Source organism: Gekko japonicus, unplaced genomic scaffold (assembly GCF_001447785.1).
Source record: "Gekko japonicus isolate JY-2015 unplaced genomic scaffold, Gekko_japonicus_V1.1 scaffold1159, whole genome shotgun sequence".
Taxonomy (NCBI): Eukaryota; Metazoa; Chordata; class Lepidosauria; order Squamata; family Gekkonidae; genus Gekko; species Gekko japonicus.
This window is the reverse complement of record NW_015160245.1, coordinates 493,938-519,494: the sequence shown is the minus strand read 5'-3', so window position 1 is coordinate 519,494 and position 25,557 is coordinate 493,938. Positions and strand designations below refer to the sequence as shown.

The 25,557-nt window shown below is 51.4% G+C and overlaps 2 protein-coding genes across 2 annotated transcripts in view; both read left to right on the top strand.

Annotated features, from left to right (window-relative positions):
• The window catches only part of UBE4A (ubiquitination factor E4A), a 30,016-nt gene extending 16,611 nt beyond the window's left edge, over positions 1-13,405 (top strand). The window contains exons 10-20 of the mRNA XM_015413707.1: positions 1,221-1,347; positions 1,819-2,126; positions 2,984-3,116; positions 3,717-3,904; positions 4,093-4,193; positions 4,284-4,397; positions 7,986-8,160; positions 8,255-8,435; positions 10,217-10,364; positions 10,898-11,055; positions 12,593-13,405. Of these exons, the coding sequence (XP_015269193.1) occupies positions 1,221-1,347; positions 1,819-2,126; positions 2,984-3,116; positions 3,717-3,904; positions 4,093-4,193; positions 4,284-4,397; positions 7,986-8,160; positions 8,255-8,435; positions 10,217-10,364; positions 10,898-11,055; positions 12,593-12,725 (1,766 nt within the window). The 3' untranslated portion in view covers positions 12,726-13,405. The remainder of the gene's footprint in view (positions 1-1,220; positions 1,348-1,818; positions 2,127-2,983; positions 3,117-3,716; positions 3,905-4,092; positions 4,194-4,283; positions 4,398-7,985; positions 8,161-8,254; positions 8,436-10,216; positions 10,365-10,897; positions 11,056-12,592) is intronic.
• Positions 13,406-25,467: 12,062 nt separating this feature from the next.
• Positions 25,468-25,557, top strand: part of KMT2A (lysine (K)-specific methyltransferase 2A) — a 53,963-nt gene continuing 53,873 nt past the window's right edge. Inside the window, exon 1 of the mRNA XM_015413696.1 lies at positions 25,468-25,554. Within this exon, the coding sequence (XP_015269182.1) occupies positions 25,468-25,554 (87 nt within the window). The remainder of the gene's footprint in view (positions 25,555-25,557) is intronic.

The following is a 25,557-nucleotide window of genomic DNA, read 5'->3' as shown; positions in this document are numbered from 1 at the left end:
CCGATTTCTGAGCCCCCAATCTGCTGCTGGCCAGCAGAAGAAGCCCTGTCCCCCAAATAACCCTGCTGCCCCTGGTGTGCCTGGTTTGATGACATCACCCAGAGTTGACCTCATTGTGCTGGGCACGCTCTAGCATTTGGCTAAAAACTCCATGGTGACCATAGAGTTTTTGGCCAAATGCTAGAGCGCGACGTGCCTGGTGTGATGGAGTCTCTTCTGGGTGACGTCATTGCGGTGTGTGTGCGCCAGAAGATCCAGGGGAGCGGGCTGGAGCCCCCCACTGGCAGAAGGTACGGACTTGGCAACCCTAGCTCTGCCACACCCTATCTCATCCCACCAACAGGAGAATAGAGGGGAGGGGAGCTTCTACAGCAGGCTCCAAATCTAAGGCAATAGATTATCTCAAGGGTCGGAGCCCCCTCAAGATACGGCAAAAGAAAAGCTGCAGTGGCAGGTTTAATCAGTTGAGGAAAGAAAAACTCCACACAAAGTAAAGCTGAAAGTAAAACAGTGGAGAGAGCTTTAGCTGCTCATGGGTAAAAGGAAAAGAGATTTTTTTCTTCCCCTCCCTTTACCATAGGGAGGGGGAAGAGTCAGAAGCAGAATAAGAACAGAGCTATCCAAAACAAAAGCTAAGGTCAATTAAAAACAACTAAAACAATGCTCCTCCCCATGGGAGCACAGCTTACAAACACCTAAACACACTCAGCTGGAACCTGGACTGTCTGTTACGTATAACAGCCCAGCTGCCCAAGTCCTTGACATCGAGAATCACACTTGATTTATGACACCAGCCCTGTCTGCTCAATTTCCCCCCTTTTCCCTCCCCTTTTGTAATTTGCTAGTTAAAAACGAGGAATTATTTTCTGTCTTTCCACTGTATCTGAAGAAGTGAGCTCTGACCCACAAAAGCTCACGCTGAATAACTGTTGTTAGTCTTTAAGGTGCCGCTGGGCTCAAGTCAAATTCCATCCCAAAAGTGAGGAAGGCTGCTGGGATTCAAGAATAGATAATAAATAACTGATAATTTTGGTGGTAGTGTTTTTATTGTAATATTTTTACTTGTTGAACTGCCCTAAGCAGGTTTCTCGGCAGGCAGCATATAACACAGACACACACCCCCCTCCAATAGAGGATAAACTGTGAAAAACAGGACCCACTGCCATCCCCTTTGCTTATCAGAGCTGGTGGGGGAACCACTCACTTTGCCTTCCTTAAAGGTCTGGAAAGGGAGACCTGCTTGATCCCAGCTGTGATGGACCAGGATCCCAAGTTTGCCCCCAGCTACAACCTGGTGACGGAGAATTTGGTGCTGACGCAGTATACGCTCCACCTGGGATTTCACAGGTACTGCCTCCCGAAGGACCAGTTGGGGGCAGGAACAGCAAAGCCACTGGAAATCCCTTCTTCCTACCGACTCCAGCAGGTGGGAAGGAGCAGAGGGACTTTTTCACTGGCTCTGCTTGCTGATGTCTCCTGGGGTGGAAATACGCCTGAGCACAAATCTGCTTAGGTAGATGTTGATTCCGGGAGAGGCGGCAACAGGGCTGTGGATGGAATTCTAGGCGGCTGGGCTGATGAGCAGCTCCTCTCTAGTCCAGGCCACCCTTCAAAATCAGGTGCACTTTTCAGGGGAGTGCCGTTCACCCAGGCCAGCAGAGAGGGAGAGAGACGGCCCGGGGTGACCAGGGTGCAGGTTTTGGCCTCTGCCGTGGGCTCCCTTGGGCAGCTTCCTTTCTCTTAGTGCGTTGCCTTGTGCTCTGTCTTTGACCCTTCCCTTCATTCTGGTTTATATTTGTCCCGGTACGGATTGTGCAGGTTGCATGACCAGCTGATCAAAGTCAACCAGAGCCTCCACCGGCTGCAGGTGGCGTGGCGAGAGGCTCAGCAGAGCTCCAGCCCCACAGCAGACAGCCTTCGGGAGCAGTTTGAGCGCCTCATGACCATCTATCTCTCCACCAAAACCGCCATGACGGAGCCACAGATGCTGCAGAACTGCCTCAACCTGCAGGTGTCCACGTCTGTCCTCCTGGTCCAGCTGGCTACTGGAAACCGAGGCACGGAGTTTGCGGACCTGACATTCCCTCTGCCCGAAGCGAAGGACAGTGCCCTGGCCTACGTCCCAGGTGACTGATGTCTCTTGCAGCCGGTGGGGTGCTCTCATAAGAACATAAGAGAAGCCAATGTTGGATCAGGCCAGTGGCCCATCCAGTCCAACACTCTGTATCACACAGTGGCCAGAAATACCAGTGCCACCAGGAGGTCCACCAGTGGGGCCAGGACACTAGAAGCCCCTCCCACTGTTGACCCCCCCAAGCACCAAGATGACAGAGCATCCCTTGCCCCAGAGCCCCTATTTATACCTTGTGGCTAATAGCCACTGATGGACCTCTGCTCCATATGCTTATCTAATTCCCTTTTGAAGCTGTCCATGCTTGTAGCCGCCACCGCTTCCCGTGGCAGTGAATTCCATGTGTTAATCACTCTTTGGGTGAAGAAGTACTTCCTTTTATCCGTTCTAACCTGACCACTCAGCAGTTTCATGGAGTGCCCCCGAGTTCTTGTATTGTGAGAAAGGGAGAAAAGTACCTCTTTCTCTACCTGCTCTTTCCCATGCATTTCTCTCGCAAGAAGGGTCTTTCCTTCTGCAGGCATGAGAGGTGTTGGTTGTCTCTGGAGCATGACACACCTGGGTTACACTCACCTGTATACGAAGGCCTCTTGTTCGGGCGCATATTCCCGTGCTGGGGAATGTGGATTCCTGGCAGTGCCTGTCTTGTGGGTGCTGAGCCTGCCCCGTGTGGTCACCTGCTGCTGGCAGATCGCAAGTGTTGTTCGCTCCAGAGGAGGCTTTGTAGAAGGGCTGCTGATCTGAGCCATGGCATCGAACAGCCACTTCGTGGTCTGTGGGGAAGGGGCAGGTGGTGGCTCAGTGGCTAGACACATTCCCAGCAAGCAGCTTATTCGGGGCTTATGTTCACAGAGTTCTTTGCTGATAACTTGGGTGACTTCTTCATTTTTCTGCGCCGCTTTGCCGATGACCTCCTGGAGACGTCGGGTGACTCCTTGGAGCACGTCCTGGACTTTGTGACAGTTTTTACTGGGGATGTGGGCAGGTAAAGGCATCTTTGGCTGCTTTCCCACAACGGCTTGAATGCATTTGTTTCATTTGATGAATTGGGGGTGGGTGGGTGGGAGGTCTGGCCCACATGAAAGCCTTTGGCCCAAGCTGCAGTTCCTCAGCTTGCTGCCTAGGCCTCTCTTAGGCTGTTCAGACAGCTGGTGGTAACACGTTCACAAGAGCATTGCCTGGGCCTATCTTTCCATGGGGTTCCGTGTCTTTGCTACGTGGCCAGAAGCTGGGGACACGGCACACCAGGCCTAGGACAGCTGCTTGGCAGGGCAGCTGCTGCTGTTGGGGAAGGTGATGCAGATTCCAACCCTCTTGAGTCTTGCCAAGGCCAAACAAGCAGCGTGAACCTAGAAGAACGGAGGATACCTGCGCAGTCGCTGGGGCTCCATTGTTTAAATTGATTTGAACTCTTTATGCCCTGCCTCTCCACACAAACACCTGCCAGGTGGTTTCCAGTGGTCTCCATGTTCTGTTTCTGTGGCAGATGAAAGTGTGTCAGATTAAACTGTCAACGTTCAGACTGCCTGGAGGCCTGAATGGCAGGTGCCTTGTGGACATCCTAGAACCCTCCCGTCCCTTGCAGGATGAAGAACCCACACCTGCGTGCCAAGCTAGCGGAGGTGCTGGAGGCCGTCATGCCCCACTTGGACCCCGTGCAGAATGCGCTCGTCTCCAGTGTCTTCCACCGGAAGAGGGTCTTCTGCTCCTACCGGCATGCCGCCCACTTGGCTGAGGCGCTCCTCAAGGTCTTTGTGGACATCGAGTTCACCGGTGAGGCAGCCGGGCCCATCAGGCCGAGCCCTGTGCTGAGGACCTTCTCACCGAGAGGGGGTTAGGGTTGTTCTGCACCAGGGATTCCTCTGTTTTAACGCCTTTTCCTGCCCTTCCTCCAAAGAGCTCAGGAGTACGACACACAGGACCCATCTCTCCCCTTTCTCTTTCTCTCTCCCCCTGCTTAGGAGATCCCCATCAGTTCGAACAGAAATTCAACTATCGCAGACCCATGTATCCCATTCTCCGGTATATGTGGGGCACAGACTCTTACCGGGAAAGCATCAAGGTAAGGCGAGAGAGACCTCACTGGCCACTTCTTGTGCGGTTGCATGGGAGGCTGGGCTGGGAGAAACAGCTGCCTCTTCCCCCTTTGCAGGCACTGGCTGACTATGCCCTGGAGAACCTGGAAGCAATGCTCCCTCCTCTCTTTCTGCGCTTCATTAACCTGCTCATGAATGATGCCATCTTCCTTCTCGATGAAGCAATACAGGTAAAGTGTCTTCCCCAAGCCGGGGCTGGGGGAGCGGCCAAGGGGGTGGGGGTGGGGGGGAGTACCAGCGGCTTCCAGTAGTGCCTGTCAGAAGACTCTCCACCACAGCTCCCCTGTATGCGGAGAGCTTGCCGGCCCCGCCCAGTGCCCTGTGTGGCTCCCGGGATCCCTGGGCTGTGGGGAGGATGCTCCCAGGGCAATGCCCACGCCATGGAGGCAGGTCCCTCCAAAGGGCTTGTGCACAGAAGTGCTGCCTGCTGATGTCTGTGGCTTATCACAGCTGCACTCTGCCGGAAGGGATGGCCTGGACCGGCCTGCTTTCCCGCTTGCCAGATACTCTCCCATGTTCCTCATCAACGTCTCCCTTGACTCTGCTGGGGGTGAGCTGGGGGCTCTCGTCCGGCCCTGCCCACATGGAGAACGGCCTGTGGCCTCCATGGAGACTGGGGGCAGGCCATTGGCAGAAGCTACCCCTCGCAGAGCACCTCGCACCCTCTCCCCTTCCTTTCCCTTCCCTTCCCACCCCACCATAAAAGAAATGGCTTTAGAACCGGGCCAGGTTGTGTTAAAATCCTGAACTTCTCCTGACTTCCATGTCCTTGATTTCTTTTTCTTTTTTTTTATGCCCCCCGGAGGGGATTTTTATTGCTTTTTCTATAAACTACAAACTACAACGAAAAAATAGGGAGGGAACATCTACATCTAAGGAGAAAGGAAAGAAAACCACTAATAACTAAAATCCCAAGTAAAGGAGATCATTACATCCACTTATATAAGTGTTAGTCTAAAATGCTTACATTACATTGAACATAGTCGATTAAGCTAAATTATTTATCTTTTTAACCATTTTTTTAACACTTTAAAAACAACCCCAAGAGCATCATTTATATCACATGCTTTAAGGCACCATTCAGAGTCCTTCAGTCTTCACTTTGCTTTATCTTTTCTAATCCTCAATTGGTATTCTCGTTTAGGGGCAGCCGCTCCCTTTTCTGAAGTAGAATCCTCGTCGGAAGACACAGAGTCCAATTCACCACTAGATTCGCTGTCGTCTTCTTCTTTAGCGTCCTCTGCTGGTTCTCCCAGTTACAGTCTCAGGAACTCTCGTGCTTTGGAAACAGAGTCAATTTTTTCTTTTTTGTCCTGCAGTTTGAAAATGACGCCTTCAGGGGTTAACCATCTGTAGGAAATGCTGTTTGTTTGTAAAAAAAAGGATTAAGTCTTTATACTTCTTCCTCTTCTTCCTTATTTCAAATGGGATGTCTTTTAAAATCCTGATGGTGTTGCCTCCGATTTTCAGGGGTGTTCCTGTAGTTGCTTTCAGGATAGAATCCCTCACGTGTCTCTTCGAGAATCTAACCACTATCTCCCCAGGCAGATTATTTTTCTTGATGTAAATGGAATAGGCCCTATAGACCACATCCGTTTCACTTATAAGGTATTCAGCTTTTAAATCTGTAACTGGAGCGAATGCATCGCTCAAAAGTTGCTTTAGATTCTTGTCTTTTACTTCAGGGACCCCTTGGAACCGGAGGACCAGGTTAGCTTTCTCCATTTGCAGTTGTAAAAGTTGAGATTCATCCGAAGCTTGCTTCCTTTCCAGCATTTGGAACTTTTTTCTTGACTTTTTTAGAGTTGGCATCTATTTCCTTTACTTTCTCAACTGTTTGCTCCATCTTTTTTGTAGTTTCAGACAGTTGGAGCTGCTGAGTTGCAAAGTTCTGGTTTAGAGTTGTCAGCTGCTGATTGATGTTAGTCATCTGATCCAGTAGAGGATGCAAAGAGTCTGCCAAAAGTTTAGAGAACTCAGTGGTCTCTTGTGGTTTCACTTTTGCCTGTTTGTCTCTCTCCGCTTTTTTCCACGCCATTTTTATGGATTGTTTACTTTTGTCAAAACTTGCTAAAGTCTCTTTGCCCAACGCCTATCCGCGCTCTGGTAAGGTTCTTTAAACAGATTTCAACGCTCTTAATTCCGTCCCTCCTTGCTAAATCGCTTTTTAGTTCATGCGTATGGGAGGGGCCCCTCCCCTGCTCGCTTTTCTCGCCGTTCTCAGGGGGGGACTTTCTTTTTAAGTTGCCGGTATTTCGCTTTCACTTGACTCACTGTTCGTCACAAGACCTCGCTCAAAATGCGTTTTAAACGCTCGATCTCCGACGCTTGTCCCAGTCAGTGGCTCTAGTTCCATTTGGACGCATAGCGCTGGCGAAGAGGCCACCCTTCAAAAGCCCCATGGCTAGCTAGGAGCCTTTCACAAAGGCTCTGGGGTGGCGGTGGTGAACAACCCCCGGGAGGTGCGTCTGCCAGCATGTCGCCATAAACCGGAAGTCCCATGTCCTTGATTTCTTTCTGCATGGCAGCTTTATTTGGGGGGGGATTAATTAGCTGCCTTTCATCCTTGGCGGCATACGGTACAATACAGATAGAATACATAAAATAGATTACATAAAAATACATAAAATCAAACATTTTAAATCACAATTTAAGACGGCTACTAACTTAATCAGTGGCAGTCCTAAACAAAACTGTCTTCAACGGCTTCTTAGAGGCTGAAAGTGGAGGGTGTCGGGCGCACCTCCCTGGGGAGGGCTGCTCCGTGACCGTGGGGCTGCCCCTGAAAAGGCCTTGTCTTGTGTACCTGCCAAACAAACTTATATCAGGAAGTCCTCTCCCTGTGGTTGTAATACCTGGGCCGGAACCTAAGGGAGGACATGGAGCTCGAGTCCCAAGCCATGTAACCTTTAAAACCATCACCTTGGTAGGACTCAAACCACTGTAGCACAGGACCTCCCAGTGCTGACAGGTGGCTCAGTAGGATACCACAGCTGCTAATATCAAAGGCCACTGAGGGATCCAGCAGAACTAGCAGGGCCGCGTCATCCCCCCCGCTTCTGGGTAGAGACCATCAACCGAGGCAACCAAAGCAGTCTCTGCTCAAAAACCTGGCCTGAAACCAGATTGAAATAGCTCTGGAAAATGAATCTTTCCCAAGAGCCCCTGGAACTGAGAAACAATCACCTGCTCAAGCATTTTGACCAAGAATGGAGAATTGGAGGCTGACCAGAAGTTCTCCAGCACGGTAGGGCTTAGGCCTAACCACTGCCTTCTTGAGCATGGGTGGCACAACTCCTGCCCTCAAGGAAGCATTTAGCGCTCCCCTTGCCCACTCCTCAGCCAGCCTCTCTCTGGCGGCTTTTATCCGCCCGGAGGGGCAGGAGTCGAGAACACAAGTGGTAGGTGTCCCCTCTCCAAGGAGCATGTCCATATCCCTGAGCTTCACAAGCTGAATGGTATCCATATAAATCAGACAAAAAAACAGATGCCAAAGATATATCACCCGAACATGCATCCATGCCAACATCTAACTCTGAGTGGGCTGGGGCAATTTTGTCTGCAAAGTAAGTAACAAGTTGATCACACTGGGGCAGTTGTGTGGTCAGAATGCAGTTCCCTGGGGCTATCGTGTGAAAGCCCCTAAGCCACACGAGACAGCTTTCTTGCCTGAATGGTGCTTTGAGTCTGGTTCTGGCTCAGGGTATCACTGACCACTTTCTAACCCCCCCCCCCCCCCCGTCCCTCCACCTCTGCAGTACCTGAGCAAGATCAAGATCCAGCAGATTGAGAAGGACAGGGGAGAGTGGGACGGCCTGTCCCCAGAGGCACGGCGCGAGAAGGAGGCCAGCCTGCAGATGTTTGGACAGCTGGCTCGCTTCCATAACATCATGTCCAATGAAACCATTGGGACCCTGGCTTTCCTGACCTCAGGTAAAGGGGCAACACTCTCCCTCCCCACCGGGGCCTGAGGTGGAAGCGGGGCCTGCTTGGGAGTCTGACAGCAAGAAGCTGGTTTCTGTTGCAGAGATAAAGTCCCTCTTCGTGCACCCCTTCCTGGCAGAGCGTATGATCTCCATGCTTAACGACTTCTTGCAGCACCTGGTAGGCCCAAAAATGGGAGCCTTAAAGGTCAAGGACTTCAGTGAGTTTGATTTCAAGCCCCAGCAACTGGTCTCTGACATCTGCACCATCTACTTGAATCTTGGGTATGTCACGTGTTGGGGAGGATAGTGTGCGGTCAGGTGATCCTGGCCCTTTGGGGGCATTGCCTCGAACAGGTTGCAGGAAACAAAGAGAAAATAGTTTATAAGGGGATTGTCAGGAAAGGGATTAAGAATAAAATGGCAAATATTGTCGTGTCCTTACACAGAGATATGGCGCAGCCTCACTTGGAAGACTGGGTGCCGTTCTGGTCGCTGTCTCGCTAAAAGGACATAGCAGGGCTGGAGAAAGTGCAAGAGAGGGCATCCAAGGTGATGAAGGGGTTGGATCACCTTTCCTATGAAGAAAGGCTGAAGGGACTTTTCAGTCTGGGAGAAAAGATGGCTAAGGGGAAGCATGATAGAGGTTTATAAAATGATGCATGGGGTGGAGGATGTGGACAGAAATATTTTTCTTCTCTCCTACAACATTAGGACTCAGGGGTACATGATAAAGTTAGTGGGTGGTAGGGCCAGGACAGACAGGAGGGAAATGGTTCTTTACTCGGCAAGTAATTAAACTGTGAAAACGACTGCCAGTGGACCCGGCACAGCAGGCTTTAAAAAGATCCAGATGGATTACCAGCCCTGGTGCCTGGAGGGGGGAAGCTCCACTGTCAGAGGCAGCAGACCGCTGAGTCCCAGTGCCGGGAGGCAGCATCAAAGGCTGGCTCTCCAGGGGAAGTGGCTGGCTGCGGTATGGATCAGGACGCTGGGCTAGAGGGACCTCTGGTCTGATTCAGGACTGGGCTCTCTGAGGCTCTTACGATGTCCAAGTAACGGTGGCATATGCTAGCTGCCCAGTCTGTCAAGAATGGCTGTAAATGAGGGAGGCTCAAGAATCCTCCCCTCCCCCCCCACCCGAGAAAACTGAGTGCTGACCGTCTGTCGGTGCATCCCTCTCTTGCCCAGGGACTGAGGGCATCCTGGATGCTGGGCATGCTGTCTTGGAGTCTCCTGGGTGGGGGTTTCTCCAGCTGGTCCTCCGTGGGGCTCTGTGCGTGCAGATGATGACGGTCCCAGCAGCCGGAGTGGAGGGCCCCCGCTCTCGGGGTGTTCTCGGAGACCAGGGGAGGCAGAGGTGGCTCCCCCCTTATCAAATGATCGACAATGTTGTCGGTGGGACTGCCCGGAAGACTTGCTGTGCGCTCCCTGAGCCACCAGCAAAGGGTGGATCCTGGTCTACAGAGGGATCCCTGTGTGGGGAGGTCGCCCGCTGGCTCAGGGAATGGCTGTCTCGTGGTTGCAGGTTAAAAGACTACTTCGTGCACACCTCTGGGGTGTGCTGTTCCTTCAGCCTCTGCTGTGGGAGAATGTTGAACTTGCAGAGGTGCGTTTTAAGAGGAGTCCCTCGGATGGGCTCCGGCAGCAGAGAGCACGCCGTGTCCTCCTTGGGGTACTTCTGAGCCCACTGAGGTGCTGCAGTGTGTGTGTGGGGGGGTCCTCCCCAGCAGTGTCTCTGAGTATTTCCTCAGAGACCAGAAAGAGGTGCAGCCTGCTCCAAGACGGCCTTCTCCGCTGAGGGAGAAGGGGGCCTCCCTATTCAGAAGGGGTGGAGGAGTGTTTCCCGGGGGGGGGCAGAGGGCTCTCTCCCAGAATGCTCTGCTTCTGAACATTGCTGTGCAGGACGCAAAGAGTTGGCCTTGGAATCAGAGCAGAGGACCGGAAGGCCTGGCTGACCTCAAGGCTTGCCTGTGGCTGCCGATGGTAAATTTGCTGGCCCAGAGAAGGCGGCCTACCCCCCCTTCCCCCCAGCAGTCTCCTTCCAACCCCTTTGTCTGTTGCAGGGATGAGGAGAACTTTTGTGCCACAGTGCCCAAGGACGGGTGGTCGTATTCCCCAACGCTCTTTGCTCAGACTGTCCGCGTCCTGAAGAAGATTAACAAGCCTGGTGACATGGTTGTGGCATTTAGCAACCTGGCAGAACGGATCAAGGTGAGGGGGGGGTTGCCAGTGCCCCCCTTGTATCTCAGTCCTCCCCTCTGCTGTCTGTATTTCACGTGGGAGAGGGTTGTGTGTGTGTGTGTCCCCCTGCTGACTTTGCCCCAAAATCTGCCGCAGAGGGGGCCTTGAGACGGCCCCCCACCTTGCCTCTGAGCATGCTCTATGCTCTTCGTGGACCCGCCCTTGGCATACTTGACGTGGACCTGGGTTTCTTTTGCGAGCTGCCCAGCCTTTTTTTAGTGGAGTGGCACGTGTGGATAAAATAACGCCTTTTCCTGGAAACCAGGAACCGGTGCAGATGCAGAGCCTGGATTTGGGAGGGCTCCACGACGGGAACGTGGGGCATGCCTGCGCCTGCAGGATGCATTTCTTCTTTTAGGGGAGGGGCCATGGCTCAGTGGAGCAGCTGGCTGGCATGCCCGTTGCAGGTGGTGCAGAGACCCTGGGAAGCCACGGCCAGTCAGAGCTGGCAAGACTTGGCCTGGCCTGGCTCGGGGAAGGCAGCATTGCGTGTCCTCTTGCAGTCCCTTGCAGACCGCCAGCAGCTAGAGGAGGAGACCTACTCCGACGCCTGCGATGAGTTCCTGGATCCCATCATGAGCACCTTAATGACGGACCCGGTGCTGCTGCCCTCCTCCCGGGTCACCGTGGACAGGTCAACCATTGCCAGGCACCTCCTGAGGTATTCGGAAGCGGGGGGGGGAGTGGAGCAGAGTTGAGGGTGAACAGTTGACCGATTCCCCTTCAGGAAGAGAGGGCTCTGGCACTAAACTCTGGCACACACTCCTCCCCCCCACCCCCGGTTCCTGTTTGCTGCCCGTATGTCACTGGAATTCCAAAAACAACATCCATGGCAAAAATAACGAAGAGTCATTAAAGATAAGTTGCAAAAACGTTTATTGTAGTAATTTCTGTAGAAACTTTTCTTCTATTACTGCTCACATGCTAACGAATACTGCGCAATGAACTATTTGTTTCACAATATTTGCTTTATCTGAGCATTCACATTGTGAAGACCTTGGGTTCTGTTATTAAAGAGTCAACATGGAATGTTTCCTTCAAGAGTTGATAAGTAGTGATTGATAAGAACTGAGATTGCTACACGCTCAGATAAAGCAAATGTGAAATGAACTGTTCATTATGCAGTATTCGAGTGGTTGATAATAGAAGAAAAATTTCTACAGAAATTACTACAGTAAATGTTTTTGCAACTTATCCTTATTGACATCATTATTTTTGTCACGGATGTTGTTTTTGGAATTCCACTTCCTCCCGTAATCTCTCATTTTTGGCTTCTACGTATTTCACTGGAAGCAGAACTACCCAAGAGACTGACGGATACTTTGGGCTATATTAGAGGAGCAGATAAGGCTTTCTAAATCAGGAGAAACCTGTCCAGAGCTGTGATCTAGCATGGGAGTCATAAGAAGAGCAAGCTTCAAGTTATCTCTTCTTGATAAACATCTTCTACGATCTGTGCACAGTTGTCTGTAGCTTCAGAGAGTTAGCCAGTTTATTACTGATTTAGAAAACCTAAGTGCTGTTTTTTCAGAGACCTGCTTAATGCAGATCACAAAGTAAAAAATAAAAATCATAAAAATAATGACCATTGAATTACCAATATTGAAACAAGCCATAAAAACAGCATTAAGCAGCCTATCATTACAAAGCAATCCTCAGACTAGAACTGGAAGACATAAACAGCTAAACAAGATGGAACAGTTCCAAGCCTGGGGAAAGAGAAATGCAGTAGTTGCCTAAAGGTGCCAGGTGAGCCTCGATATGGGCATTCCAAAGGCAAGATGCAACTTAGCTGCCCCCTGCTGAGGAGAGGGGCCCCCAGATCTTGACTGGGGGGTTGGACAGTAAGGGAGAAGGCAGGCAGGCAGACCCTGGCCACCATTCTTGCAGGGGGGCCTTCAAGGTAAGAATTGTGCCCAGAAGCTGTGGGTGGGTCAGCTCCGGGGTGATATGGCCACTGCATCCTGCTCCAACAGTAGCCCGGCGGGGCTGCATTTTGGACCAGCTGAAGTTTCTGGACAGTTTCCAAAGGCCAGTCCCCGGTAAAGCATGGATGTTATCAGGGTACGGATCACCATGGCCACAGGCTGGTTTTCGGGGATGGGGTATGGTTGGTGTCCACCTATTGGGTCCCCGTGGAGGCCCAGCAGGCCAACTGGGCGTGGCCTTCCTGAACCCCTCCTGCTTCCTCTTTCCAGTGATCAGACCGATCCCTTCAACCGGAGCCCCCTTACCATGGACCAGGTCCGACCAAACACAGAACTGAAGGAACGGATCCAGCGGTGGCTTGCAGAGAGGAAGTCAGCAAAGGAGATGGGGGACATTCTGTGACCTGGCTGAGCCAAAGCTGCTGTGACCTTCTCCAGAGTCTCACCGGCAGGTGATTGGACATTCAAGCCCACAGTTGTTGGACTCCTTTTGGCCATGGAGTTCTCAGGGTGGGCTCTGCCCCCATATCCTTTGGTAGAAATCTCCAGTTGCTTCCTGGCTGATTGGCCCACTGTCATGTCTCAGTGGCAGCTGCTGTTGCCAACACCACCCCTTTCTGTTGCAGCTGCAGCTCTCCTGCCAGGAACTTCTCTTTACGTTCTGGTGTCACTGTGAAGGCAAAAAAGCTCTCTTCTACCCCCCCCCCATTTTGGAGAGGCCTTTGTTATGCAGGCCTGTCCTCACTGAGCCCATGAAGGATATGCTGACCTGACCCAAGGCCCTTGCGCCCCGCGCCCCCCCAGTAGTGCAGTGTCCACCGCCGTGGGGGTTAAGGCAGCAGGCCGGGAAGACGGCGTTCAGGGCAGCTTCCATGGGATGTGCTGTACACAATGCGTTGGCCAGGCCAGGCCAGGCCGGCTGTTTCAGTTCATCGTAAGAGGAAGGCCTGCTGGGGAGGAAGCACTGCGTACGTGTTCATACCGGTGCCCTATAAATCCTGCCTGCATTTGTACTGTGCCTGGTTTATGTCAATATGTATTCAGTGTGTATATAGTATGACATTTATCTTCGGACAATAAAAGTGGCAGAGGTTCATGATGACTGGGTGGAGGTTTTTGATTTTAGGGGAGCTGGCTCTTCCCCGTTGGGAGAGGACTGAGCTTCCATCTCAGAATTTCCAGTTAGAAGTTGGCAGGTCCCAAGCGCCCAAGGCCTGTGGAAGACAGCTGCTCCTACGAGTGTGTCGCTGCCTCTTTGAAGGGGGGAACTCTTCTGTCTTGGCTTATGTTTGATCTGATTTATTTAGAACATTTATTAGCTGCCTTTCTTCGTTAAGGAGCTCAAGGCAGCCTATAATTTAAATCATGGCTTAGGACTGCTTTAATCAAATGCGGTTCTCAATAGAACTGTCTTCAGCGGCCTTGGAAAGACAGAAAGGGGCAGTGTTCCCTCTAAGCTGAGTTAGTGTGAACTAGCTCACAGTTTTTTAGCCTCCGGCTCACACCTTTGTCTGAGCTCAGGAAGGATGGCTCCAAAGCAGACAAATTTATGCAGCAGCCAAATCGCTCACTCACAGCTTTAATGCCAGTAGCTCACAAAGTAGAATTTTTGCTCACAAGGCTCCACAGCTCAGAGGGGGCATTGGAAAGGGGGGGGGGAGGTGCACTTTCCTTGGGAGGTTGTTCCATAACCCCCCTGTATGCAGGAGTGGTGGCCAGTATGCTGTAGAGGTCAGAGTATCTGACTGGGCACTGGAAGGCCTGGGTTCAAAGATGCCCTGTGCCATAAAGCAAGGTGACCTCAGGTCGTTGCTCTGCCTAACCTACCTCACAGGCTGGCGGAGGGGAGAATCAGGAATACCCCCTGAGCTCCTGGAAAGAAGGATGGGGCAAAAAATGCCAGTTGAACCAAGGAGGGAGAAGCTGGTTGGGTCTGAGTACCTTGCCCAAGTAGCTTCCCTTTAGGGTGAGCTTTGCAGCGCTTGCTGTTATAAGAACACTAAGGCGGCCGGCCACCTGAGGGGAAGGAGTGAGGAGAGGCTGGATGGGGCTCCGTGGAAGAGCATCTGCTTGGCACACTGAAGGTCCCAGGTTCAGTCCTCAGCATTTCCAGTTGAAAGGGTCAGGTTGCAAAAGATCTCGGCCTGTGTAGACGTTGAATTGATGGGCCAATGGTCTGATACACTGTTGTGAGCTTTGTGAGTCAGCCAGTGGCTAGAATTTGAGAACATGGAGCATTAATCTCTTCAAAACATATTTGACAACCATTGTGCTATTTTTGGGAGTGCCTTTATCAGGACTCCACACCACCACCACCACCACCCTGCAATGTGAACTCAGGAGGAGAGTGTGTGTCACCCTGTGGTTATGTGAGCCCCCTTAGCTCTGGGGCCTCAGTTCCCCTATTTAGGATACCAGTCTCCAGAAGGAAGGCAGACAATCAGGGTTGGATTTGCTGTGCTAGTACTGTACAGCCCCTTTTGGAGGCTGAAGTGGGAACATGCCCGCCCTTTCCAGCCCTGACTGTGGCCCACCCTGATGCTCCAGCACAAATGTGAAGGTCCCGGCAACAGGTGCACCCAAAGAGCAAGGCAGACCTCTCCTGCCCCAAGGTGGTGGGCGTGAGCATCCCTGATATCTACTGAAGAAGGGTGTGTGGCTGTCTTGGTTTCTCCTTTGACTTTGCAGAAAGTGTGCGGAGGCCGAACTGAAATGGCCCCGGTGGAGCTGAACTGAAATGGCCCTAGGAGGAGAAGGGTGCAACTCGAAGGCTGGGGAAAGTGGAGGGGGTGTCCTGGTTGTGCCTGGCGGCCAAGGCCGGAAGCGAGTCACCTGCGGAGCAGGCTTTGGACAGCCATATGCGAGGTGGGGTGTGTGTGTGTGCATGGGAGAGGGAGCTGGGCCCGCTGGGGGTTTCCGGGGAGGGGGTACTTTCGGGGTGGGGCGGGGCTCCGTGTTCCCTCTAAGCGGAGTTAGTGTGAGCTCGGTCGCCGTTTTGTAGCCTTTGCTCACACGTTTTTTTTCATTAACATTTTTTTGGTAGAATTAAAAAGTTTTGAGAAGTCATAACTACCAATTACATATAACAATAAAAATGTACATAAATGTCATAAGAAAAGTTAAACATTCAAACCAATACACTAATTACAAAAACAAAATACAAAAATTACAAAAACAAACAAAAAAACTGTAAGCTTTAAAGAATGATACATTCTTCAATAAACCTTTGAACAATAACTTGTTTTAGCCTCACTTGCCACCCTTCTGGTCTCTTTTCAAATGTACAGAGAGTCACATGCACTTTGCACCTCCGGTTCTCTCTCTCACTCCCAGTGACATTCACAAACAGGGTAGTGCAGCTCCCTTTAATAATCAGCCCTCAGTCACACAGAGCTATTGGGGCTGTGGCTCAAACACTGTTCCAACCACTCGTTGCATGGTGGTTGCCAGCGTAGGCTGAGTCCCAGTTGTACAGTGGCTGCTGTTGTCAGAGGGCCAGGCCTAAGGGCACGATAGCCACTGCTGCCAAGCCAGGCTAAATCGTATTGGTAGTGGGTTTCTAGTAGTTGCCACTAGGCCTGTCATTGGCAAGTCCTCTTCCACCAGGGGACATGATTATCGGGGGAGTGGTCTTAGCCTCCCAATCTATTCCTGCTCTCCCTCCAACAGCTTTGCTTTCCAGAAATCAAGGCCTGGAATGTGTTGCCAATGTCAAGGCCTTGGCTGTGTTGCCAAGCGACCCCCAACAGCCAGAAAGTCCAGTGGTCATTCTTAAAGCTACATAAGAGGTTTCTGTTCTTTTGAATAACTCTATTGCCACTGGACTCTAAATTTGTTCTACTGCTTCAGACCAACATGGCTGACTACCTGGATCTATCCTGGAATTCATCTCCAGTGTACAGCGGTCAGTTCCCCTGGGGAAAACCGATGCTTTGGAAAATAACAACTTTGTAACGTGGATTCTATGGCATTATATTCCACTGAGGCCCCCTCCCCTCTCCTCCCCAGCTTCTGCCTCCAAAATCTCCAGGAATTTCACAGCCAAGGGGGGGCCGGGCCGGCGGGTGCCGCCTTGCCGGCCCCGCCCCGAGTTCTGCTGGCACGATCGGAGCTGCCGGCCTGCCTGCCTGCCTTCCACTCGCACGTGGCGCCCTCCCCGAGGCGCCTCCCGCTTCCGTCCCCTCGTGTTTGTCGTGGTGCCAGCTTATGCCCTGCTCCTTAGATGCCCTTTTTGCACGCACGGCCATCAGCCAGCACTGATTGGGCAGTCTGCCTTGAGCCTCCTTGAGAAAAGCAAACTATACCCGCAGTCAGTACACGGGTATGGCGTGGGCAGCTGCCATCGATCATGGGAATCCCGGAAAATTGTAGGATCCGCAGGCCGGGATGCTTCCTGGCTGGTCTCCCATCTCAGTCCTGTGGAAGGCACTGTAGGGCCTGGGGAATCCTTGACAATGAGGTGGCAGCGGCCTAATGGGGACTGTCGCGGGCGAGAAGGTGTCTGATTCCAGGGATGGCTTCTGGGATTCAGAGAGGAGCAGAAGTGGTAAAATGCCTTTTCTCTTTCAGGAAGCGCTGAGGAACGGCTTGGTGGCTACTGAAGTGCTGATGTGGTTTTACATTGGCGAGATCATAGGCAAACACGGCCTGATTGGATACGATGTTTGAAAGTCTCTTGCTGTCGAGTCTATGCTGTAATCATATTAAATTATGATGCAAAGATGAGTAAGTTTTGGTCTGACAGTACTGTTGGAGTGTGTGGCAAGGCAAGATGAGATGTGTGATTGGGAAGCCAAGGAGAGCCCCAGAATTTCCTTTCCTCTCTCCCCCCCCCCTAAATGGGTACACTGAGTCCCTCTGCAGGGAAAAGATTATGGCCACACAAGCTGGCAGGAAAGATGAAAAAGAAGTACAGTTTATTTAGCTCTTATGCTATGCATTTTGCTGTGAGCTCTGCCAGGTGATCTTCTGTCTGGTGGGAGCTGAAACATCTCCGTAGAAGATCCCCTGACAAAGCTCATAGCCAGATGCACAGAGGGTCCCGTAGGAGCTAAACAAACTCTCTGCCTTTTGCACCGTGTTCTTTTTTTCCTTTTTCCTCACTTTGTTTGGGGCCAGAGGGACAAATCTGTCGGGAAAATCCGGACAGCCGTTCTCACTCAACTGACAGCACTGGCTGTTGGTCTGTCCAGGATCCGCTCATAGCCAAGAGAACCTTCTTCTTTCTGGGGTACTGGGAAAGTTGAATAATTTCCTCGAGTTTATTAAAATATTTAGATCTCTTAATTTCTTCACAGCAGCTTTTAAGTCACGATTAAGACAGTACAAATTAAAATTGATAGAATAAAACTCCAGGCCCTCTCCCATTCTGAGGTTTCCTGGCTGGTTTCCTAACAAAAACTGGTGAATCAGTCGGTCCTGTTTTTCTTCTTATAAGGCTTGCTAATAAAACTTATTAAGAAAAAGTAAGCATAAATTCTTCTAATCGCTATCCACACTAGGAAAAGACCATTGTGCTCAAGTGTCAGCTAGATTTGGTTCCAGTAGCACCTTAGAGACCAGTAAGATTTTTGGGGCATGAGGTTTTGAGAGCTTGGTCGGAGGGCTTTGACTCTCGAAAGGTGGCACCTCTGCAGAGCAGCAAGACTGCTCTCTGAAATTGTTCAAACCTCAGTTACTTTTCAAAAGCTTGTTCAGGTAGGAAAGTTTTAACAGCTGGTCTTCATGCACTAATGTGTTCACCGACAAGGCCATCCTGGAGAAGGCCCTGCACAGTCTCCTCCACTCTTGTATCTTGCCTCTTTAAAGAACAGGAACTCCCAGCCTGGCCTGGATAGCCCACGCAAGCCCGATCACGTTAGATCTCGGAAGCTAAGCAGGGTCGACTCTGGCAAGCACTTGGATGGGAGATCTCCTTGGAATACCAGAGGCAGGAGGCAGGGGCAGGCTTCACACAGCCACCTCTCTGAATATCCTCCAGGCCCTCAGTAGGGGTCAGTCACCAGAGGTCGCCATGACTTCCAGGTGCACACCCGCACACACATAAATAAAACAGTTTTTTAAAAAAAGAGTAATGGAACTCTCAATCAAGGAAAGTCAGGTAGAATGAGTTGAGGATGTGCTTAGAAGGAAGATAGCAAAAGCTATCTGTGATAAGTGCTTTTCTAGAATGTTTGAGTCTTAAGCTCTGAGCATCCCATAGACTGGTTTTGGCTCTCTGCAGTAACAGTGAAATGGCTAACTTAATCTCCACACAAAATGATGCCAATTTCTGAAACTGTTGATTGGTCCGTGAGGGTGGCTTTTTTTTTTTGCTTTTTTTTTTGCATTATGAAAAATTGGGTGACAGTTCTCAGACCTTGGGAACAAAAGGGAACATAGTTGCTGCCAGCAGTTTCTTCTTTGGGGCTCTTCAGCACAACTGGGATGGGAAATGAGTGTGTCCATATTTATCTGAGGAAGTGTGCCTGCACAGGAAAGCTCATACCTTAACTAAAATTTTGTTGGCCTTAAAGGTCCCACTGGACTCACACTCTGTTTCACGTATTTATAACGCTTCACTTGGATTCTCCAGTGGTGGCCTCTAGAGGGCTCACAGCTACCCATGAAGGCGGTACAGCTTTCAACAGCTTTTCTAAGCAGCCCTGATCAGCATAATTAGCTGTCATCATACAATACCCGTTACCAGAAGGCTGCCCAAACAGCATCATCCTGTTACATAAATTCCCTTGAATAATTCAGCCCGGCAGAGTTTCTGGGAGACTATAAGGGGCCATTCCCTGATAGGGGACCACCACTGTCTGATTAGCCGTTCCGTGTAGCTCTTGGGTAGAGAAGCAGAGCGGCCCAGGACTGTGAGGGGAAGAGACTGGAGGGGACAGCCCAGTGACAAAGGCAAACTCCATGCCTTGGGATTATTAGGAAAGGGACTGAAAATAAAACCGTCAGTATCGTAATACCCCTCTGTAGATCTGTGGTGCAGCCTAGTTTGGAACACTGTGTCTGGTTTGGGTTGCTGGATCTCAGAAAAGACATTGCGGAGCTGGGGAAAGGTGCAGAGGAGGGGAACCAAGAAGATTAGAGGGTGGTTGGAGCACCTCCCCCATGAGGGAAAGGCTGACGCGTTCAGGGCTTTGCGGCTTGGGGGAGGGACGTGATGATGATGCATGGGCTGGAGCATTTTCTCCCACAAGGCTAGAACTTGGGGGGCACAGAGAGAGGTAAGATTTCTGGAAATATTGAAGTCACTGGGGAGGGGGTGGGAAATCCTTGTTCTTTAATTTTCAAAAAAAGTTTAGGAAAAATTGATACTTTTTTGTATCAAACCTGAACTTTTACTGATTGAATAATGTAAAATGCATGATTTATAATGTAGCATATGCAACTCTGCTATGTGGCATATTTAAAGAATTTAAAAGTATAAATACCATTTCTGTAAGTAAGACTGCAAGTAAGAAAGATTACAAAGTGCTGCCCTATATATGGTACCATAGCACATATATAATTTTTGCCATCTGAGGGGGAAATAAGCATTTTTTAAAACATTCTGTCGTTTAAAAAAAGTGTTATTTGGTCAGGGCACTCTGTCTGGTAGAGTCACAGACTGGACTGTGAGCATGTTTGCATATTAAGCTAAATTGTAACATTAAAAACACATTATAGCAAATCAGTTGTTGCCAAAACTATATGTCTACAGTATACTTTAAAAAAAAAAAACATTTCCCAAAATTTCCCAGTTTTTTCCTTTGCCTTTTCATGCTATACCTTTTGAGTATAAAACTTCCTTAACAAGCATTTTACTCATTATAAAAAAGAAAACATTTCATAGTGCTCTACCAATTTTCTAGTTTCGTTGGAAAAATGGGGAGAAAATGTAATTTGGGGGACAAATAGAAAGAAGCTTTCTCCCCGCAAATTTCTGCATTATTTTCTGGGCCTTCACATCTCTAGGGGCATCCACTTAAGTTGATAGGCAATAGGGACGGGACAGAGAAACAGAAACACTTAATGCAATGAGTAATTGTGGAAATCACCATTGGTGGACATAGTGATGGCTCTTGAGTGTGGATAGGTGTAAAAGGGAGTTAGATTTGATTGATGGGGGGCTCCTAGCCATGGTGAGTCAAGGGAGGCTCCGCATCAGAGGCCTTAAAGTCCCTGAAGCCTGGTGCTAGGAGGCAAGATCAGGGGGAAGACCCTGGCCTGGCCTCCAGTCCTGTGGGTTGGTCAGCCACTGTGTGTGAAACGGGAGGCAGGACAAGACAGACTACTGGTGTGATCCAGCAGGGTGGTGGTTCTTACGATTCATAGGGGGAGAGGCAGTCCGTCAAGAATGTCCATCATACCATGGCTTTATTGGTGATAACGAGTGCCTTTGATTAACTTGGAAGCAGGCCGCCAATGTAGCAGTTTCAAAAGGGCTGCTTGCTCATGATGACAAATCATCTGTTGCATTTTGCACCAGTTGAAGTCTCTAGGTCATCTTCAAGGGCAGTCCTAAATGTACTGTGTTGTGAAAGTCCAGTCTCACGGCTGGTGTAGCTGTGATCTATTTGGCCGAGCCAGCAGAATCCAAATTAAGGGTGGGCGTTTGGATTTTTCTGAGCCAAAACAGTGCCCCGAATTCTTTGTTTGCTTTTGGGCTAGAAATATCTGAACACTTGTTCAGGTGATTTATCCCTGGGAATCAGCAGACTTTAGCCATTTCCAGGCAACCTGGCCACACTAAAACTAGAATTGGGCTGAGAGTGTCCTGAAGTTCCCCCCTCTATTCTGCAGTAAGGGGTGATATGAAGTAGCAGTTACCGTTCAGACCCTGCTTGCAGAAGCAGCCGATATATTCTTCCTCCTGCAGCTTCCAGCCAATGCCCCACTAGTCTTAAAGCAGAGTTCACAGAGGTGACACTCTTCCCCCCAGGTGCCCTGGGCCTTTTTTCACCCACTCTTAGTTGCCGCTTGCATTAAGACTTTCTGTTCAGGAACGCACAGTGAGACTCTGCCCATTCTTGGAAGCGGAAGCTGTGTCCTAGTCCTCAGCTCTTCCACAGTCTACAGGGGACGTGGCCTTAGAAGTCGCACGTAGCTCACAGAACAGCTGTGGGAAAATCCCCCTGGCCCATTGCTGGGTTCTCTGCTGTTGTCATCCTCACCAAACAGGTCTGCCACTAACAAGCAGTGCAAGGGAAGGTCCCGCAGGGAGTGACTGTGAAACAGGCGCCCGAGAGCTCAGTCTGGTCAGCAGAGAAGAGTGGGTGACCAGCATGCTCCAATGACTCGGAAGCCTGGTGTCCTGAAATGTTCATTGGTCTCGAAGATGCTACTGGACTGGAATCTCAATGCTAAAACCAGCAGGCCAACCATTCCCAGCACCTTGGGGATTTGTGTGTGAGTGAGTGAGTGAGTGAGTGAGATGGGCCCTTGCTTGAACCTGAGGGGACCCACACTGCCCCTCCGATGAGTTTGGGGAACCTGCTTGGCTTTGAGAGACAAGCCCTTCACTCTGTTACCAGATGTTCTTAGGGCAGCGAGTGTAAAGGCTTTGGGTTGCTACTCTGAGGTAAGTTCTGTATTGAGCTTCAAGAGTGCAGAAATAGCCGGAGCAGGAGGTTTAATAAAACAACAAAGGAGACTTGTTAATGCACGGGTTTTGTGGTGAATTCCCTTTAAAGCTTAACATGTCCAGATCTGCTCATAACCAGAAACGGTCCCCACCCCTCTGCCACACTACCGGGCAGAGCTCCACTTCAACGCATCTGCTCCCTTGCTGAGCCAGGGCCCCCCCCCCACTTCAACTGTCTGCCCTTCCTCTCCTGCAGCCCTCGGGAAGGAGAAGGGATGCTGGAGCGGCAGGGGTAGAGGCTCAGGCAGGAAGGCAGCCGAGTGGCAGAACCGCCTCCTGTCTGTTACATCTTCCCTTGCATTGAGACAGTACAGGGAGAATGCAACGCTCTGTGGTCGCTTACAAATACTATTGCCTCAAAGACAAACCCTGAATGTGCCAGCCAACCAAACAACGTGTGCCTTCAGAAATAAAACATTTTTAAAACGTACTGAATTAGAAAATTAATGTCACCTCTCCAGGAACCAGTGTTCCCTCTAAGCTGAGTTAGTGTGAGCTAGCTCACAGTTTTTAGCCTCCGGCTCACACATTTTTGTCTTGGCTCAGGAGGGATGGCTCCAGAGCAAACCCATTTATGCAGTAGCCAAAACGCTTGCAACTTTAATGCCGGTAGCTCACAAAGTAGGATTTTTGCTCACAAGACTCCACAGCTTCGAGGGAGCATTGCCAGGAACCCACTCCATGTAGCTTACCACTAAAACCGTGAACCAAAGCCATTAAAAACAATGGTTCACTGGCAGGACAGGCTGCATTTCTAACCCATTCCACACCAGACATCTGTACTAAAGAGCCTAGGGCATAAGATCTTTTGTGGCCCAACAGTCCTGTGTGTGGATGCTGAAATCCCCCAGAACCATTTGCCTTGGAGTGTCCAATGCCAGGCTGAAGATCACCTGTGTCAGCCCATATCGTGCCCTTGCTGGCAAACTGGCTAGATGTTATACTGGCAGGATACCCAGTCCACGGAGGCCAACACAGGGAACATATCGTAATCACCAGCAATAGTTTGCACTGGGAATTGGTAGGAGACTCAGGAAGTTATAGCTGCCCAGCTACCCCATCATCCAGTGCAAGGCTGATTGATGCAGGACTGGAAACTCAGCTGGAACCACCCAAGATGGACACACCGTCGGCCAGACCTCTGATCCACCCCCAAAATACCACACAGTGAAGAGATATAAGAACATGAGAGAAGCCCTTGTTGGATCAGGCCAATGGCCCATCCAGTCCAACACTCTCACACAGTGGCCAGAAATACCAGGAGGTCCAGCAGTGGGGCCAGGACCCTAGAAGACCTCCCACTGTTGCCCCCCCCCAAGCACCAAGAAGACAGAGCACCCCTTGCCCCAGACCGAGAGTTCCTATCTATACCTTGTGGCTAATAGCCACTGATGGACCTCTGCTCCATATGCTTATCTAATTCCCTTTTGAAGCCGTCCGTGCTTGTAGCCGCCACCACCTCCTGTGGCAGTGAATTCCATGTGTTAATCACTCTTTGGGTGAAGAAGGACTTCCTTCTATCTGTTCTAACCGGACTGCTCAGCAATTTCATGGAGTGCCCACCAGGAGTTCTTGTATGGTGAGAAAGGGAGAAAAGTACCTCTTTCTCGACCTGCTCTATCCCATGCATAATCTTATAAACCTCGATCATGTCACCCCTCAGCCATCGTTTCTCCAAGCTAAAGAGCCCCAAGCGCTCTAACCTTTCTTCATGTCCTCCTCCTAGCCGATTGGGCCCTGGATAGCATCAAGGGCGAAGTGGAGGGATCACAGTCCCCCCCCCCCCACAACCGTGCCTGAAGACAGAACGGGCATGCAAAGAGCTCCAGAACCTGGCCCTGCTCGTGGACCGGCTAAACCACTCTGCTCCACACTGCCATCATTCCCTGATCCCTGTCGCGTCCTGATGTCATCTGCAGCCATAAGTTTGCTCTGCCTAACTTCACAGAAGACCCTCGCAGAACAGCAGCCTGGTCCCCACGCCTCCCACAGAGAGTGCAGCCAGGGCCGCCAAACACACATGAAATACCACCCCCACCCCTGCAGACGGCACCTAGTTTGTGAGGCAGCCGTGCTCTGGATGCCCGCATCATAAAATCAGACTCCGGGAGGAGCGGAAGTGCAGAACAAACAGGGGGCCTGCTCTCCCCAGAGTCTATAGACAGCGCACACCCCTGCTGGGAAGGGAGGTGACTTTATTGGGGGCAGATTCTGGCAACTGGAAGCTTAGTGGGTTTGCGACAGAGCCAGTGTCTGCATCAATGCCCCACTGACTCTGACCTGGTCTTAAGTAAGAGCAGAGCGGGTGAGAAGTCCAGATCTTCAGCTCTTCTTTCAGCCAAGAGGACCTCAGGCCAAATGCCCTCTTCCCCTTAGGTGCAGCAGAGACTCGGGGAAACCTGCCAGGGCCTTTACACTTCTGATCCTCTTGCGGCAACTCCCATTAAAACACCCCCCCCAATCGTTTGTCTTCTGGAACTCTGGCTCCACTCCAGGAATGGTTTCCGTGCCTCCAGATGTGGACTGACTCCACAGGAACCTGACTGCCTGGGTGATGGAAGAGGCCACTGGCTCAACGTGGGAGAGTAAATCAAGGGGGCACAACCTGCTCTGTATGTCCACGTCCACCAGTAGGGCAGTCTTGAGTGCCTTCCAGCAGCCTTCGGCAATCTAGAAGGCTCCCCATCCCAGCTTCCTTGACAGGGCCCTCCAAACGTCTTAAGGGGGGGGGGGGGAGAGAGACGGGTGGCAGGTGTGATGTTTCCCTGGTCTGGAAAAAGTGCTCCCTGCGGGCTTGCATCTGGGAGCAGCTGCTGTAGAGGGGAATGCTACCAGCCGCCGCCACCACCACCCCCGGCCATGCAATGAGCCTACTAGCTAGGAAGGACTTCTACCAGCGGCCCCAAACCCACAAGCGTCCCTCCCCAGCCCTGCAGAGGCACGAAGGGGGCACCACCCCATGGGGTAGGGTCAGAAGAAGAAGAAGAAGAAGAGGTTGGATGGATACCCCGCCGTTCCCTCGGCGTCTCTGAGCGGCTGACAATCTCCTTCCCTTCCTCTCTCCACAATGGACACCCTGCGAGGTAGGTGGGGCTGAGAGTGCTCTGAGAGAGCTTGTGAGTGACCCAAGGCCACGCCAGCTGGCTGCATGTGGAGGCGGAGTGAGGAATGGAACCCGGCTCCCCCAGATTGGAGTCATCCACTCTTAACCACCACAGCACACCACGGCCGGACCTCAGTTCTGAGGATGCTCGCTCCTGCTGCTCCCTCGCCTTGAGCGGGTCGGGGCGCGCGAGCGTGCGCAGTAGCCGTGCGCCGGGCCCGGGACCCTGGATAGGCGCCTCTTTTGTGCCGGGCGCGCGGCGGCGGCGCGTGGTCCATGCGTGGCGCGGGGCGGGGCCGTGCCGGGGCCCCGCAACCTGCATTGGCGTCGCGCGCGTGCAGCGCCCGAGGGGCGTCGCGCGCGGCAGGCAGCTTCCCGGGCCCGGCCCGGCCCCGCTTTCTGGCTCGTCGCCTCACAGGAAAGATGGCGCACAGCGGTCGGTGGCGCTTCCCGGCCCGGCCGGGCACTGGCGCCTGGGGCCGCCGCGGGCTCGGGGGCTGCCGCGTGCGGGTG